Genomic DNA, 15,906 nt, shown 5'->3' with positions numbered 1-15,906 from the left:
CAGCTCCTGCCCTCCTCAGGCAGCACTGGCTCCCCGGGTTCCTGTGCTTTCAGCCTCCCTGCAGGCCGGACCAGCTGCCTTGCTGCCTGTGCTGGGACGGCTGGCAGAAGCCGGGAGCCCCTGAGGGAGACGTGTGTTTGTGTCAGCAGTGGGACAGCCTGAAGTCCTAGTCATGGCTGTTTCCAGGGTGCTGTGGGCACAGACTGCGGGATTCGCTGCTCTATAATTAGGCTGTGTCTTCACTGCCAGGAATGGCTTTCAGTGTAAGATAAATAATACGTGTTTGCACTCCTGCTATGTACTTGCATGAATTTTTTTTAACCATGCTGTAGCCGTGTGTACTCCATAGCCAGCCAGGTTTGCCCTCCAGAACTAGGGAAGGGAGAACAGTAAGACGCTTTAGTGAAGAAGTGTGTGTTGTGAGATGAGGCAAGAGAGAGCCTGCGTGTCAACAGGCCGGACTCCCTCCTGGGATGCCTGAAGCCCTTCTCCCTCTGCGGAAACCTGTGGGGAAGGACAGGAATCCCGATGAAGCACTGGCTCAGGCAGATGTAGATAGTTGCAGACAGCATGCCTCTGGAGGCTCAAGAAGCATTGTAGAGAGTACTGTGAAGGTTGTGTGTTACCATGGATGGGATGGTTGTAGCAACGATCCACTGGCTGCGTTGGATGCTGTGATGCTGTGGTGTTTGTCCTCTCTCTGCATAAAGCATCTAGAGATCAAACGAACGCATCCAGGAGGTGCCTGGCCCAGCTCTGCACTGCGCAGTGCTGACACAGTAGGACTCCCAGCGATCTTGTCCTGTATCTGGCCATTTCTGTGGGCACAGCGATAGCGCAGCTGGAGGGTTCTCTGCAGCTCCACCTACTTGGCTTTAGGGGCTGGGATGGGGTCAGCAGTGGGGACACAGGTGAGGGTCATACCAAACAGGATGTAAAACCTTTTGCCATAAGATTGAGTGGCAGAGCAGAGCTAGTTGGGTGTAGGGCAGGGGTGACTTTGGCCGTCTGAGCAGGAGCCTGATGGTGGGGTAGAGCCCCTTGAGCAGCATGCAGCAGCAGCTTGGGGGTTCTGCTCTGCTCCTTGGTGCTCCTGTCAGTCCCTGAGGAGGGAGCCCTGGGCTTGGTGTGCATGGCGCTTTCTGCGCTCATAGGAGAGCATCTGACCGTCCTGTTTCTGGAGCCTGGCTGCATCTCCTCCCCTCCCCCTGCTGCAGTGTGGTTGGCTGCCAAGCGCCTGGTGCCTGCGCTTCTGCTAGAACCGGAGGGCAGCACAGCAGACGCAGTGGGAGCCGTGCATCGTCGCAGCCTGTGCTTCTCCACGGCGCTGGGGCCTCCGGGAGTGCTAACGCTGGACAAGCCGCTGCAGGCAGCCAGGTACCGCTCCTCTGCGGTGCGGGGTGGGGGAGGATTCCCATCTGGTGACTGAGATGGGCAGGGTGCCCAGCCGTTCTGTAACAAAGGACCGCTTTGAAGTGCGATTTCGGGCAGAGCTGATGAAAACTTTTCTCCTTGGGAAGCTTACAGTTAGCCAGGTGGGCACAGAATTTCTCTGTCGTGATACTGAGGAGGGATGAAGGGGATTCTCTGGCTTGCTTGTCCCAAGGATACGCAGCAGGCATGCCTCCTGCGCCAGACAAAGCCAGAGAAACGATGATGGAGGCAGCTCCTAGCATACAGCAATGGCTCTCAAACTTTCAGAGCCTTGTTTCCCCCCAAACTTTCCTCCCATTAATAAACTGCTTACTAAGCTGTTCCAAAGTGGAGGTACACCCTACCAAAGGTGGGGGATTGGGGGGGACAATTGCTAGTAAGCTTCTGGGAGGGAGAGGATGCGGCTGGGAGGAGGTGTCTGAAGAAGGGCTGGGGGATGGCGTTGCAGCAGAATGCGCTGGCCAGGCAGCCGGGAGAAATTTGCACAATGGTGGGAGGCAGCAGCACATTATCAGCAACCGCAGGCTTCCCTGTGTCTTGCATAGCTGGCACTCTCTTGTGGCTCCACGCTAGGGTCTCCTCTAGTGCCCTTGGTCTCCTGTCTCCCATGCCACTTGGAGACCTAGAAAGTACCCGCCCCTGCCTCTGCATGAGGGGAAGGAGTGTGGTGTTCAGCACACATTGGGTCAAAGATCTGGCCAGCTCAGACACAGGGTAAACAAACATGGCTGAGATTTGCTGTAATTGGCAGAAGGAGCAGGAAGCACATGTTCTCTCATCTGCTGTTTTGGAGGAATGTGCAGGTAGGAGCAAAAGCATTAACCCCAAATACCAAAATGGCTCTCAGGGCACAAAGGACACGTGGCAAGATTTTGAACTTGGCAGAGTTGCTGGATAAAGGCTTGATTTGCTAGGAAAGAGCCACATTAGAACTTCAGCTGGTCAAGGGAGCCAGAGGTAAAACAGATTCTTTGCTTATTATGCAGGTAGAGCTTTGTCTCTGTGAATTTGGCTGCCTTGTTGTGGTTTACAAGACCCGTTTGCTTCTGGAAATAATAGCTCAGTCTTGCACTCTGCAGTCAGTTGGTCTTTGCAGCTGCCCCAGGTACACCGTGGAGGGAGTGTGGGCACTCCAGAGCCCTTCAGGGTACCTTCAGGGTACACAGAGTGGCTCCAGGGCACTTGCTGGTCCCAGCTGCGTCCTGGCCATTTCCTGTACTCCTGAGGCACATCCAGTGCATAGCCCTCACATTAGACAGATGCCTGCAGAGGCACTGGCTCCTCGGAATTATTCTGCCTGCTTTAATACTACTTCATGCTGTCAGGGCAAGGTAATGGCTCTCACTCTGTCTTCTGTAGAGTGAGACTCCCAATGAGATTCTGAAGTTAGGAAGAGATGCTTGCCCTGGCTTCGTTCCAGCTGCTTAGCTCTTGTCTCCACTAGCCTGGAAACAGGTTTTAATGGTGTTCCACTGTAGTCCCAGGCACAGCAGATGTAGAATGGATTTGGTGAGCTGCTGCAGACATGAACAAGAGTTTAAAAACAAGTTCTTATCAGCTGATCTGGAGGTGCCAGCACAAGCTTGCTGGTGGGGGTGGTGAGGACTGCTGTTGTGGTTCCAATGGCCTGCTGAAAGGTGCATGTTTCCCTGGCCAGCTGGGGTTGCAGCATGAACTGCAATAAGGAACAAAACAGCTTTCTGCTAATGGCACATGTCAGTGCTGTTTTGTTGGTTTTTTTGTTGTTGTTGTTTGCCTGTTTTTTTAACCCTTGTTGCCTCCAATGTCTGTATTCTTTGATTGCTAATCAATGAAAGGAGTAAGACCTTTCTGGTCTTGAAAGGAATAAGTGATCAGATACAAAGCCAACCAGACTATCTCCTCTGTCTTCCTCAGAACACATATGCTTATTGGAATTGGATCATGCTTTGGTAACACAGGAGTTGCTCGCTCTGGTCAATCAGAACAAACCGTAGTAGCTTTTGACTTGCCATTTCCAGCTGTGGGCTGGAAAGTGGGAGGGGGATGGGAAGCTCCCAGGTCCTTTCTGTAGTGATGTGAACCTGAGTCACTGTGGCCAAGTCCCTGTAAAGCCAGCTTACCACTGCCTTGCTCTAGGTTTCAGGAAGATTACGCTACAGTGCGTTTTCTGTTAGAGATTGTAGGTGGTGGGGAGCTGAAGCTTCTGGGACAGAGAGGAGTGTTTATGGAAAGAGTATGAAGGGAGCCTCCTATCTCATTGCGGGAGACCCCTTCCGCTTGAGCTGCAAATCTAGTTCCTTAGTCCTATTTAAAAGTCCCCCGGGCTCTTGCAGCCTGCTGGTTAGCAGAGACTTTCCCAACACAGGCCTTCCGGTATCTAGAAAAACCTCTGGAGCTTCACACTCAGCTAGAGCTGGCATGTGTCAGCTGCTGCTGAAAGAAGCAATCCTGGCCTTGATCCCTATCCAGGGGATAGGGAGGGCTGGACTGTCTCCAACAGCATAGTCAACTTGTACTGAGTTACACATGACTCTAAAGCTTGGGGAAGCTGGTTGGGTGAAGCCTTTCTGGGCTTGGAGATTGGCTTTAAAACCATGCGAGGGGGTGCCTGGATGCTAAGGAGAGTCCTGTTTTTCGGGCATGGGAGAATGTGGTTGAGACAGCTCTCTGCCTCCACTCCCTGCTCTGCTGCTGGAGGTGGATTGCATTGCCTCTCTTGTCTGGGACAGAGGGACCCTGTCTCCATGGGACCCTGCTGAAAGGAGGCATGTACTGCATTCCCTTCCTCTGGGCCTAGGGTCAGTTTCTAGTGCTGTGGTGCTTGGCCCCTTTGTTCTGAGTGGTGTTCAGCAAAGGCAAATGTAATAAGGAGTTTATCTAAGGAATTCAGATGAGTATTCTTTTTTTTTTTTTTTCTTTTTTCTTCCCCCCCTTCCCACATGACGATGGTTAAGCCATGGGACCGGGGTCTGAAGAGCTTGTGGGATCTGCATTTTGGGAGATACTCAACCCTTGACTAGACACAGATACCTGATCAGATACCTGCTTTGAGTGAAGGGATGGACCAGAGACCTCTAAGAGACCTCTGGGCATCCCTTCCAATACAGCATATGGACTCTTTTATTAGGGAGGAAGTTGCAACACAACAGTCTTTCTATGGTACATGAAGTCATTTGTGTGTTGGTTCGACTCTCTAGACTGTCTGCAGTGCAAGAAAGGTCCAGGCTGGAGGCTGGGGTTGGGAAAGAACTTCAGGCAGAAGATGGGGCTCTAGGTGCCCCCTTTTTTGGCAGTAGTGTGGAGAAACTCATGAGCCAGAGACAAATGGTGGCAGAGGACCTCATGCACATCAGTTTGAGTGACATCTTTTGGCTTTGGGATTGCAGCTCAAAGATATGCTGGGTATGAACTCCCAGGGTGCTGACCCCTGACTAATCTCCTCTTTGTGTGTTCTTAGTGGCTCTAAGGGAGCATGAGGTGTACCAGGCATTTCTGGCAGTGCTAGCAGAGCACCATTCGTGAACCTCAGCAGGCATGTATCCCAGGATGGAGCCATATACTGCAATTATTCCACCAGTTCTTACTTTTAGGAGTCCAGCATTTGCCCTTTAATTTCTGGCTCTTGTTCATGTTGCGGTTTTTAACATTACCCTGAAGCTGACTGCACACCCATCTGTCCCTTCATTTGCAAAAGATCCTTCTCTTGCCTTTGTTTCTAAAGCCTTAACATGTGCGTGTGTAGCTGCTCTTAGCTCTGAAGTTCTTGGGCACCATACAGAGCTGATTATATTTCTTGTTTTACCCATATTGGAGCGGCTCTGGAAATGCTGACTGTTGGATGTGCAGCTCAGCAGCACCAGCTCGTCCCTTTTCTGTGTCTCTGTTGCAAGTGGCCTGGGGTAGTGACCCTGAGCACAGTGGCTCTTCTGGCAGTGGCGTGGCAGTGTGCAAGTTTCCTGGCAGTGTCAATATGTCCTGGCTGTGCAGTGGAAGCCTCAGAGGCTCTACGTAGCTGACTGCAGTCTTCTATAGTCTCTGTTTGCTTTCTGACGCTATGGTATCAAAATAAGGAGAAAACTTGTGCTCGTGATACAGCTTCTGTGATGGTTGCAACTTTGGCAATCTGTTTGCTTTTTACTGCTTTTATTTTATTTTTCAGCGTCCAAGGTATTAGGTCTAGATTTTGTTGCAGTATGCCTTAGGAGTGGAGACTCAGCTGTATGTTGGCGATCTCACTTCTAGCTTCGTTGGAGGTCAGCCAGTCTTTCCAGAGACCCTTTATTCTGTTGTGTAACAGTAATGAGCTGGCAGAGGTCCAAAGGGAAAAAAAAACCACCCTCCCTGCTTTTATCAAGTTGTTTTGCTTCCCAAATACATCACCTTGCTGTTTCTCCAGGTAGCAAAAGCATGTCTTACACCATGAGACTGGGATAATTATTGTGAAAAGACTTTAAGCCCTGTGTTTCCATTTCTAAATGCTACCATTGCTATCTATCTCCCGAATGTGGTCACTCATTCTTGCTATGGGTCAGACTTACTCTTTTCCACAGGAAGCTTTTTTCCAGAACCCAGCTGTTTTTCTGCAACTACCATATCCTTAGATCACCTTCTCCTACAGAAGAGTTTGCTGCTAAAAATCTGTGCCCACTTCTACACAGAAAGTGCTGGCAGACCATCTGCAGTTTGAAGGAAGTTGCAGTTATTGTCTTTACAGTATCTCTTGTGCAAGTTGTGATGGTACCCTGTGTCTCACATATACTTGGTCCAGGGACGTGTGAGGAGATAGTGAAATGAACTGAATTTATTAAGGCATGTGTAGACCTGAAGTCTCTGCCCTATTGTAGTTGACTCCTGATTTCCCTTATTTTTTTTGCTCTCTGTAGTCTTCTAGCATTGGGCATCATAATCTAAGCTTTAAGATTCACTTGGACCCATTTAGTCTGGCATCCTTGTTTCTGTTGTGGCAGCTGTTGTGGGTTTAAGATAGAAGCAGTGAAGCTTCCAGCTCTTTCCTCTTAAAGCTCTTGCTTGGGGGAGCAGTTTTCAGAGGCAGAAAAGTGGGCTGCTGAAATTGCTGATGCTCGGTGATTTCCCAGTTATGCACTTGAATACTGCAGGAAGTTTTCTGCCTGGCAGGATGTGCTAGCTGATGGATTCCCAGCTGATTGCCGCAACTGCCGCAAAGCTCAGTGCACACATGTTCCTTCCCTGTCTTCCTGCAGCACTCCTCCAAATGGGAGCAGGGGAAGGGAGATGAGATGGGTGTTGCTGGAAAGCCAGGCTATTTTAGCAGCTCACTATAAATAGGGAAGACATGCCAACTACAGCAGAAACGTGCTGGTGGAGACCTGGGCCATGACACCTGGAGAGCCATGAGGAATGCAGCGGGATAAACTAGGAGCTGCGCACTCCAGCATTCTTTCTTTCTATTCCAGTCTGAACCTCGCCCTGCCAAAGGCAAAGGATGGTGTCTCCCCTCCTTTCTGCAGGAACCTTCGAGTGTGTTTTCTGCCTGGATAAAGGACACTCAGTGCCCTTTACTGAATGTGTGGGAGTAGGAAGAGTGCTTATACAGCTGCCTGACCTTGGCGTCCGTTGCCATAGAGTGTGTTTCCTCTCTGGAGGGCTGGGCACTGAGTGTGGACCTGCCAGCACTGGGGAGAGCTAGGAATAAGGCTCTGCAGGGAAGAATTCTCACTTTGGAGAGATAAGAAGTCAGCTCGCACCAGTGTTTGTTGGTTTTCTTTGCTGTGCAAGAGGTAGCAGCATTTAAGTGACTTCTTTGCAGTCTTCTCTTTGTTTTCTTGTTGGTACTTGGAAGTGAACAGCCCCTGTGCTGTTCTCAGGTTTTGCACCCTGTGTCCAGCCTGGACAATCCCCTGTCCACCCTTGAACACTGGAAGCATGTTGGTACCTAGCAGAGCTGTGCTTCTAGGATTTCATCCTAGGGGAGAAAGACCAGGGTTGTGTAGAGGTGTTTGCACAGCCAGTGAGAGAAGAGGAGCCTGTATTGGTATGTCTTGAGGATCTGAGGATGTAGTTGCAGGGTAGGATGAGTCTGATGTGCTGTGGGTCAGGACGTTTTGATTATTTTCCCTTCTCAGTCTGAAATCTTTATAGTTCTGAAAAACAAGTTGATCGTGGGGACTGTGAAATGCCTAAAGCTTTTTCTGCTGGAAGGGCAGTAGAAAGACGGGATGTTGCTATAATAAAGGCACTGGTGGTTTAACACACAGCTCAGCGATTTCTCAGTTGAGGAGTAGTTCTGTGCACAGTGAAATTAATGAGGCTGATTTTTCTATGGATCCGGGTCTTATCTGACTCTGTTATCTAGCAGGGTGCAAGCTCTGGTGGCTTTTTGTCATTATTTGTAACATGTTCCTCTTCCCAATGCATTTATATTGTACTTTTTAAAGATGGCAGCAAGATCTCTGGACATAAGTAATGCTTCCATGAAAACTGTCAGCATTTCACAGCTGACCCAGTACACAGAGGGACAGATGAAGAGGCACTTGTGCTGCACAGCTGTGTGAGCCTTAGGGCAGAGCTCTAGTTGTGTTGTATGCTGGGTATGAGGCTGCTCCTGGGGATCTCCTTGTGTCCCAAGCATTGCCTATGCTCCAGAGGACTCCCACTTCCTGATTTCCCTGTTTTCTGAGTCTGGGGCTGAAACCAGTGACGGGGCCCTTTCACCCTTTAGCAGTTGTTACCTGGGCTTCTGTGGAAGCAGGTAAGTGCCTGCTGAGCCTTCCTAGGAGGCTGGCTGGACCCATTTCAGAGCAGGACAACAGTGCTTTGCCAGATGTGGCAGCGCTAGCCTCCTTTGGCCTGCCAGCCTCTTCCTCTGGAGCTGGGAATCGTTGCACATCTCTTCCTGAATTGTGCTCACCCGCAGAAGTCTGCCTTAGGCAGGGCTTCCCTTGCTGCTTTAGCACTCGACCACTCCACCACATGTGTTATAAAAGTGGGAAAAAGAATAACCAGGGGAATTATGGACCTGGCTTTGCTGCCAGTTCCTGGAGAATCAGTTTGGAACACAGGATATGAACGGCAGCCAACTCTCAATAGACGTATTCTTTTCTTTGAAACAGGAGTCTGTGCCCTCTATCTTGATCTCAGTAAGGTTTTTCATGCCATTCTTATCATATGGCCTTCTCCAAAGCAAACTGGGAAATGTCACAGTCCATTTGAGACTTTTCAGTGTAAAATGCACAAAGCACAGGTTAACTGCATGTGGAGCATGGCGGATACCCAAAAGTGAAGGATACAGTGAAGTATGGCTCAGGGTTGGTGCTGATGCTGGATCATGAAGTGAATGTGAAGTCAGCATTGTGAGTCTGGGGTAGGTGGGGGAGGACTCGGCTCTTGCTTAAAGGTATGAACAGGAACGCAGTCTTTAAGAGACATGAAGTGTTTCTGCCCTGCTGAGGTTCAGTAAGGTCTCTGCTGTGTGTCGAGAGTTTGCTGCCCTTCCTGAGGAATGGATGTGCGTCACTGGAACAGAAACCAAAGAGGAGCTGAGAGGAGAGCTCAGGCCTATAAAACAACTCAAGGAACTTCTGGAAGAGTGAGGCTAAAGAGGAGGAAATGGGTGGGTATAATAAGATGTGTGTACTTACAGCAATTGCCCCAGCACTGTTTGCCATCTTCACTTTCAGTGCTGCATTGAGAAAGAAACTGGACCCCCTATTGCTCAGGGCCCACTCCTGGGCAGGAGTAGTGGTAGCTGAGCTGTGGGATTGCCTGGAGCCCCCCTGGGCAGAGCACACAGCTGGCGAGGAGAGGAGCCCTGCCAAGAAGAAGAGCTCTGCTCTCTCTCTTCCTGTACCTGGGGCAGCATTTCTGCTCACTCAGTGAACCAGGCACAAGGCTGCTGCCAAACAAAGAGCTCAAACCATGCAGAGGTGGGTCCTGCAGGAGGACAAAGACAAATCTGCTAGCAGCTCTTCCCCCACCTCCTCCTGCATAGTGCCTGGGCAGTTAGCCCGCTTCCTGCCAGCAGGGCCCTGGATGCTCAGGTTGCAGTGCCTCCTGCCAGCTCTGGGCATCAAAGAGGTGCTGCTGGGCAGGTGCTGCCTTTGCAGGGCATTGCAGCTGGCTGCCTTCAGTCCTGCAGGAGGCTGGCCTTGGAGTGACCTATAGCGAGGTGGGTGGTGAGTCACTGAGTAATGTGAAGAGGCTGCTGGGGTGGCCCAGCTGTGGGGGGGAGACTGAGAGAGGGTTAGATGAGTGAGTCGTGGAGCAGCCAGGGTACTGTCAACCTGCTATAAGAGGTCTTGCCTGCTTCTTATGTCTCTCGCCCTTTGGCCTGCTGTTTTCCCTAGCTCCTGGATTTTCTATGCAGGGATCTTGCAGCCACGCTAACATTGTGGGTTGTAGTACTTGGTGTCCCTGTGCAAAGGCAGTAGCTTGGTACTCTCCTGTTGTATATCGGGGGGAACGGGACAGGGAAGGAGTACAGAGTTCTTATGCCATCCTTGAGGAGTCCTTGGGCTGGCAGCAGGGCAAATGAAGCTGGAAAACCTGTTAGTGTTTCAAGCTGACACCCACGCAAGGGTTACACTAGTGTAACTGTAGCAGTTGATGTACGTAAGCTTTCCCACACAGGCGTGATTCAGTTCATGCTGGTGGTGTTATGTCCCTTATGGCCACAATGGCCGTTCTGTGCCAGGGCTGGGATTGTCAGGGTGTACTCTTCTAGTCAGGGAATTTTTTGTTTGGCCCGGTATGGGCACTGATGCCTCCCTGTCTGAGATGCTCTTCCAGGAGATTTTCCTTTGAGGAAGCAGAAAGCTTTGAGCTGGCATCCCTCCACTTTCTATTCCCTTTCTTCTGCAGTGGGAAGATGTATTGATCTCCGGCAGCCTCCTTGCATTAGTGGTCTGTGGACAGGAGGTGTAGGCATTGCAACCCCAGCTGCCAACTACAAATTTCTGCTCTTAAATGGAAGCTAAATCAGCTTTCCTTGCTGCTGGGAGTGTGGGGGTGTAGGAGGTCAGCACTGATTTTAGCCTTTTTGTCTCCTGTCCATGTGTGCCACCTGCACTGGTTGCCAGCACTCCGTGCCACAGAAGCAGAGACACGTGCCCCGACCGCTGCCTACTGCCAAAGGGAGAGGGGAAGACAAAGGGGAAGGGCTTAGAGTGGGCACCCAGTTGAACACTGTCTCTGGCTGCTTGAAGGAGGCTGTGACACTTGTGTCTGGTTGTGGCTCTTTGAAACAGCACTGAGGCGCTCAGATTTTGTCTCTCTCTCTGTGTAGGGCTGCAGGAGCAGGACTATGTCCACCATGGTGTACCCAAGGGAGGAGAAACTGGACAAGCTAAGCCAAGAGGAAATCATTTCCAACACCAAGCTCGTGATGCAAGGGCTGGAGGCACTCAAGAATGAACACAACTCCATCCTGCACAGCTTGCTGGAGACCATCAAGTGCCTGAAGAAAGATGAAGAAGCCAATCTCGTGCATGAGAAATCCAACCTGCTCCGCAAGTCAGTGGAGATGATTGAACTGGGGCTCGGAGAAGCTCAGGTGAGAGTGGTGGGTGACCCCTAGGTATTACCCAGGACGGACAGGGGAAGGCGGGCTTGTGGCCATTTCCCATAAGCTGCAGGGGGAGCAAGGGGCTGAGTGTAGAAGGGCAGCGTGACCCTGAGCGTGGGCCCTAAGCATGCATGTGAGGGAGATACAAAATTGTGGTAGTTACTGACTGCGACTCTTGACAAGGTGATGATGGCATTGTCCAACCATCTGAATGCTGTGGAGTCAGAGAAGCAGAAGCTGCGTGCTCAGGTGCGGAGACTGTGCCAGGAGAACCAGTGGCTGCGCGATGAGCTTGCCAACACCCAGCAGAAGCTGCAGCGCAGTGAACAAACTGTGGCTCAGCTGGAGGAGGAGAAGAAACACCTTGAGTTCATGAACCAGCTGAAGAAGTATGATGAGGATGTCTCACCTTCGGTATGCCCTAATCCTGTCAAGCAGCCACCTTTGCAGGTGGGGGAGGTTGGACCAGCAGGATTGCCTAGGTGTGATAGCATGGCCCTGGATTTTGCCCCTTCCCAGCTACCGTGCACAGAAATGCCTGTAACTGAAGGGAGCCTGCACGCGGCAGTGTCTCTGGAGTAGCATGCCAGGATGTGCTGGGGAAATTTGGCTTTATTAATTTTGCTGTGTGTGGGGAAGATGGTGGCAGAGACAACAGGGGAAGTTGAGGGTGTTGGTGGGCTGCAGCAGGGAGGAGAGTTTGGCAGCTGACTCAGCCCAAGCTGCTGCTGTCTCCTCTGAGAACGAACAGTATTGTGATTCCCATCCTCTCAGGAGGAGAAGGAGGGCGACTCCGCCAAGGACTCTCTGGATGATCTGTTCCCGAATGAGGAGGAGGACCATGGTCCTGGATGTAAGTGTTTGCTCATGCGTGTTTGCTGGCTGTCTCTGTTCAAGCCTGCTGTGCCAACTGTGCCCCTGTTTATTCCTCTGTGCCTGCAGTGCCCCACCAGCACAGCAGTGCTGTGGCAGCTGCCCAGCAGGGAGGCTATGAGATTCCTGCACGCTTGCGCACCCTCCACAACCTTGTAATCCAGTACGCCTCACAGGGACGCTATGAGGTGGCTGTGCCACTCTGCAAGCAGGCACTGGAGGACCTGGAGAAGACATCAGGCCACGATCACCCTGATGTGGCCACCATGCTCAACATCCTGGCACTAGTGTACAGGTGAGCATGGTGCGGAGGGCAGGACTGGGCCAGGAGAGCTTTCTACCTTTCCCCTTTACCAGGACAGCACATTCTGGTGACAGTGAGCTCCCCCAGCTTCCAGTGGTTTGTCTTTCAAAAAAGTTTTGGCACAGATGAGGTATTTGGACTGCCAAACTCCCTGATATGACTAGGGACTGGCTAAGGTAGGGAGGAATGGAGAAATGAAAGGGCTCTGGGGGCTGGATCTGTGTGGAAGGAGGACTGTTGTTCACAGTTCTGCTTGCTATGGGCTGTGGTGTCCAAATCCCAAATAACTGGTTGGCTTTGCACTGCAGGGATCAGAATAAATACAAAGAGGCAGCACACCTCTTGAATGATGCTCTCTCCATCCGTGAGAAGACTCTGGGCAAAGACCACCCAGCGGTGAGTGTCTCCCTCCTCTTTCAGTCACTTCCCTTGACCTGTGAGTGCTGCTGGGGCTAGAACGGTGCCCTTATGGTGTGTCTGCAGCCGGACTACCAAGGACAGCAGTGTGCTCTGTGATGTGAGGGGTGCTGTTCACATGGTGTTGGACTCTGTTTCACTGCTTCAGTATTTCCTGCTGTCTTGTTCAGTATGGACTGTCAGGAGTTGGCTTCTCCTGGATCCTGCGATGTAGGCAGGGTAGCTTTCTGCCTCTGGACCTCTTTCTCTTCAGAAGCAGCTGGACTGCAGGCATGAAGGAAACGGGGCAGTCATTGTTACTGCTGCTTGCACCCCTTATTTGGTCCCACTGGATTCTGCTTTGTCTCATGGAGAAGCTTATGTCTCTGCAGGTGGCAGCAACTTTGAACAATCTGGCTGTTCTCTACGGCAAGAGAGGGAAGTACAAAGAAGCAGAGCCACTGTGTAAGCGAGCCCTGGAGATCCGTGAGAAGGTACTGGTCTCCCACGCTCTCTTTCCTTCCAGCTGTCCCTGAGAGTTTTCTCCCATTACCTCACTGCACCTGGGAGATCCAGGACATACCTCGTCTCTTCGGCTGCTGATTCTGCCACCACCTTTCCTATCTCTCCAGTGTTTGCAGCCTTAGAGAGGCTTTCCAGGAGGTGGAAGCTCGAATTTCTCCTCTTCACCTCCCTAGTCCTTGGCTTCTGTCTGACATAGGAATGTTCTGGAGGGACTACAGTGTCTGCTAACTCCAGGAGTCCACTGCAGTCTTTAAGTGTTGACTTCTTGTGGCTTCTCTTCTTTCGTTTACCTAGGTCCTAGGCAAAGACCATCCTGATGTCGCCAAGCAGCTGAACAATTTAGCCCTGCTGTGCCAGAACCAGGGCAAGTATGATGAGGTGGAGTACTATTACTGCCGGGCCCTGGAGATCTATGAGAGCTGCCTGGGTCCTGATGACCCCAATGTGGCCAAGACCAAGAACAACCTGGTGAGACCCTGGGGAGATGCCATGTGGGGGTGGGAAGTGGTGCCATGGGAAAGGTGAGCATTGCCTGGTGCTTGGAAGATGCAGAGAGATAGCTGCAAGAGTGGGGGCAGAGTTAATCTGTGTTGCCCAGTGGGGCTGGAGCTGTTTTCTTGGTTGCAGGCCTCCTGTTACCTGAAGCAAGGCAAATACAAAGATGCAGAGGTGCTGTATAAGGAGATCCTTACCCGTGCTCACGTGAAGGAGTTTGGCTCTGTGGATGGTTTGTACCTGTTGGGGCTGGGGAAGGGTGAGCAGTTTGGTCTCCTGGCTTTCAGCCTAGGCTTGGCTGGTCCTGGTATCCCCCTGGCAGAGGGATGGGATGCCTTGCAGGCCCCCTGCTTTGGGCAGCCCTTGAGACACTGCCATTCTAGTGTGTTATTCTGCTCTACCTCTTCTCTGAGAAGGGGTCTTGGAGAGCTCTGGCTGTCAGTCTTTATTGGGTTGGGAATAGTTGTGGCTAAAAGGGGGAATAGCAAGTGGCACAATCATTCCCAGGCAAAGGCTGAAGTTTCTCCTGTACACCTAGCACAGGTATTCCCCCATGGGAGGACTTGTTCCTTCCTTCCCCTGTCCTGCCCTTGGAATGTTGGTTGCCTTTCTTGGGGCTCTGGCCCAGTGACCCAGGGGGATCTGGAAGGCTTGTCATTTCCCTCTGGTGAGCTGCTGGCTCTGGGGACAGAGTGCTGGGCTGTGCAAGAGGCAGAGCCCCAGTGGAAGTGGCAGAGCAACAGAGTGAGGTGGTGAGCGGAGCTGTCTTGCATTCTTCTCCACACAGATGAACACAAGCCAATCTGGATGCACGCGGAGGAGAGAGAGGAGATGAGCAAGGTGAGTCTGAGCTGGTGGTGCTGGCTGTTGATAGCAGCAAGAGCCCTGGGAGGGGAAGGAGATCCAGGGGTTCTGATCCTGTCTTATCACAGCCAGACCCTTTTTCCTGCACTCTGAAGAGCTACCATGGCCACTGATGAAGGCCACGAGGGGTCTGGAGCATGGCTGCTCCTTGGGGCAGCACGGAGGGAAGGCCCATCAGAGAGCTTGATGCTTTTCCTGGGACAGGGCGTTGTTCAGCATCTCAGCCATGGCTGCATGCTCTCTCTTTTTGCTTTAGTGATCCCTCTAGGGCGTGCAGATGATGGAAGATGGCGGATGGCACAGGGTTGTGCTGCAGGGCCTTGGCACTCTGTTCCAAAGAGCTGCTAGTACCCAGAGCACAACCCGCTTCTGAAGCAGCCCTAAGGCTGCCTGGGGAAAAATGGAGGTCAAGAAGAAACTGCTGCCGTCACCTTGCTTAGGAAATGGAGCCGAGCCTCCTGAAAAAGATGTCTGCACAGGGTGGGCCCTAGCTGTTCTATGTCCTAGCTGGCCTCTGAAAGAGGATAGACATGGGTTGTGCTTGCCTTGGACTAGGCTGAGAGACAAAGAAGCTGTTGTTCCTGTTACCCTGCTCTGATAAATGCATCAGAGTCCTGTCTCTGCTTTTCCTAAGCCTAAGACCTCACCTGCTTTTTGGCAGGTGGGTGAAGCAGCAGAATGAAGGGCTCCGGTCTAGTCCTCTAGCTGCAGTGGGAGCAGACACTGTCTCTCTCTTTTTCCTTTGCCCTTGGAGCAGGCCCCATCCCTACATGGGCTCAGACAGCAGGCTGGCAGGCTTGGCATAGTGACTGGTCAGTCCCATCCTGCAAGTCCTAAGAGCAGGGCACTAGCAGCTGCCTTCCACCAGCATGCTGTGTCTTCCCACTGAACCGCCCTGTGCGGTCCCCAGTGCAGGGCAGTGCTCAGCTCTGCCTTGCACTGCTCTAGTTGCTGCCCTATGAAGGCTTCCTGCTGCAAAGAAATTACACTTTTTGCGGCACCATCCTATGCAGGAGAAATCAAAGCTGGAGTAGAGACCAGGCTCCCCTTGCCCTGTCTGGGATTGAGGCACTCCTGATGGTATCTTTGGAGAATTAAGAGGTCAAAAGTAGATAGTTGTAGTGTGGAGCTTTGCTCTAGATAATGCAAGCTTTACTCTAGATAGTGCAATCTTTGCTATGGGGCAAGAGAACAGGCTCAGGGACCTACCCTACAGTTGGAGTGAGATTTGTTTTACAGCTGGGGCAAGGGCTGAGCCTCTTTCCCTGCCCCTTGGGCTGCTGTCCCCAGGGCAGCTGTGCCTATGCTCCATGGCATGGTATGGTTGGCATGGCCTTCCTGGCCAGGTGACAGTAACCACAGACCTGCTTGTACTGCTGGCCCAGGGGCTGGGGCTGCTGCACTCTGCTTTGTGCTGTGTTTCCACATCTCCTATTAAAAAGCATCAAACCCCTCTTGCAGACCTTCAGTTCTTTTTTCCCTCACCCCTCTT

The 15,906-nt window shown here is 51.7% G+C and overlaps 1 protein-coding gene across 1 annotated transcript in view; it reads left to right on the top strand.

Moving 5' to 3' along the window:
* Positions 1-1,213: 1,213 nt before the first annotated feature.
* Positions 1,214-15,906, top strand: part of LOC104079216 (kinesin light chain 1-like) — a gene marked incomplete at its 3' end in the record, with an annotated part of 25,351 nt that continues 10,658 nt past the window's right edge. The window contains exons 1-10 of the mRNA XM_009581172.1: positions 1,214-1,377; positions 10,679-10,945; positions 11,141-11,371; positions 11,735-11,814; positions 11,919-12,125; positions 12,443-12,530; positions 12,923-13,024; positions 13,350-13,523; positions 13,683-13,782; positions 14,338-14,390. Of these exons, the coding sequence (XP_009579467.1) occupies positions 10,697-10,945; positions 11,141-11,371; positions 11,735-11,814; positions 11,919-12,125; positions 12,443-12,530; positions 12,923-13,024; positions 13,350-13,523; positions 13,683-13,782; positions 14,338-14,390 (1,284 nt within the window). The remainder of the gene's footprint in view (positions 1,378-10,678; positions 10,946-11,140; positions 11,372-11,734; positions 11,815-11,918; positions 12,126-12,442; positions 12,531-12,922; positions 13,025-13,349; positions 13,524-13,682; positions 13,783-14,337; positions 14,391-15,906) is intronic.

This window comes from Fulmarus glacialis, unplaced genomic scaffold, assembly GCF_000690835.1.
Source record: "Fulmarus glacialis isolate BGI_N327 unplaced genomic scaffold, ASM69083v1 scaffold23357, whole genome shotgun sequence".
Taxonomy (NCBI): Eukaryota; Metazoa; Chordata; class Aves; order Procellariiformes; family Procellariidae; genus Fulmarus; species Fulmarus glacialis.
The sequence above is the reverse complement of the archived record's forward strand: the minus strand, read 5'-3'. Positions and strand labels throughout refer to the sequence as shown.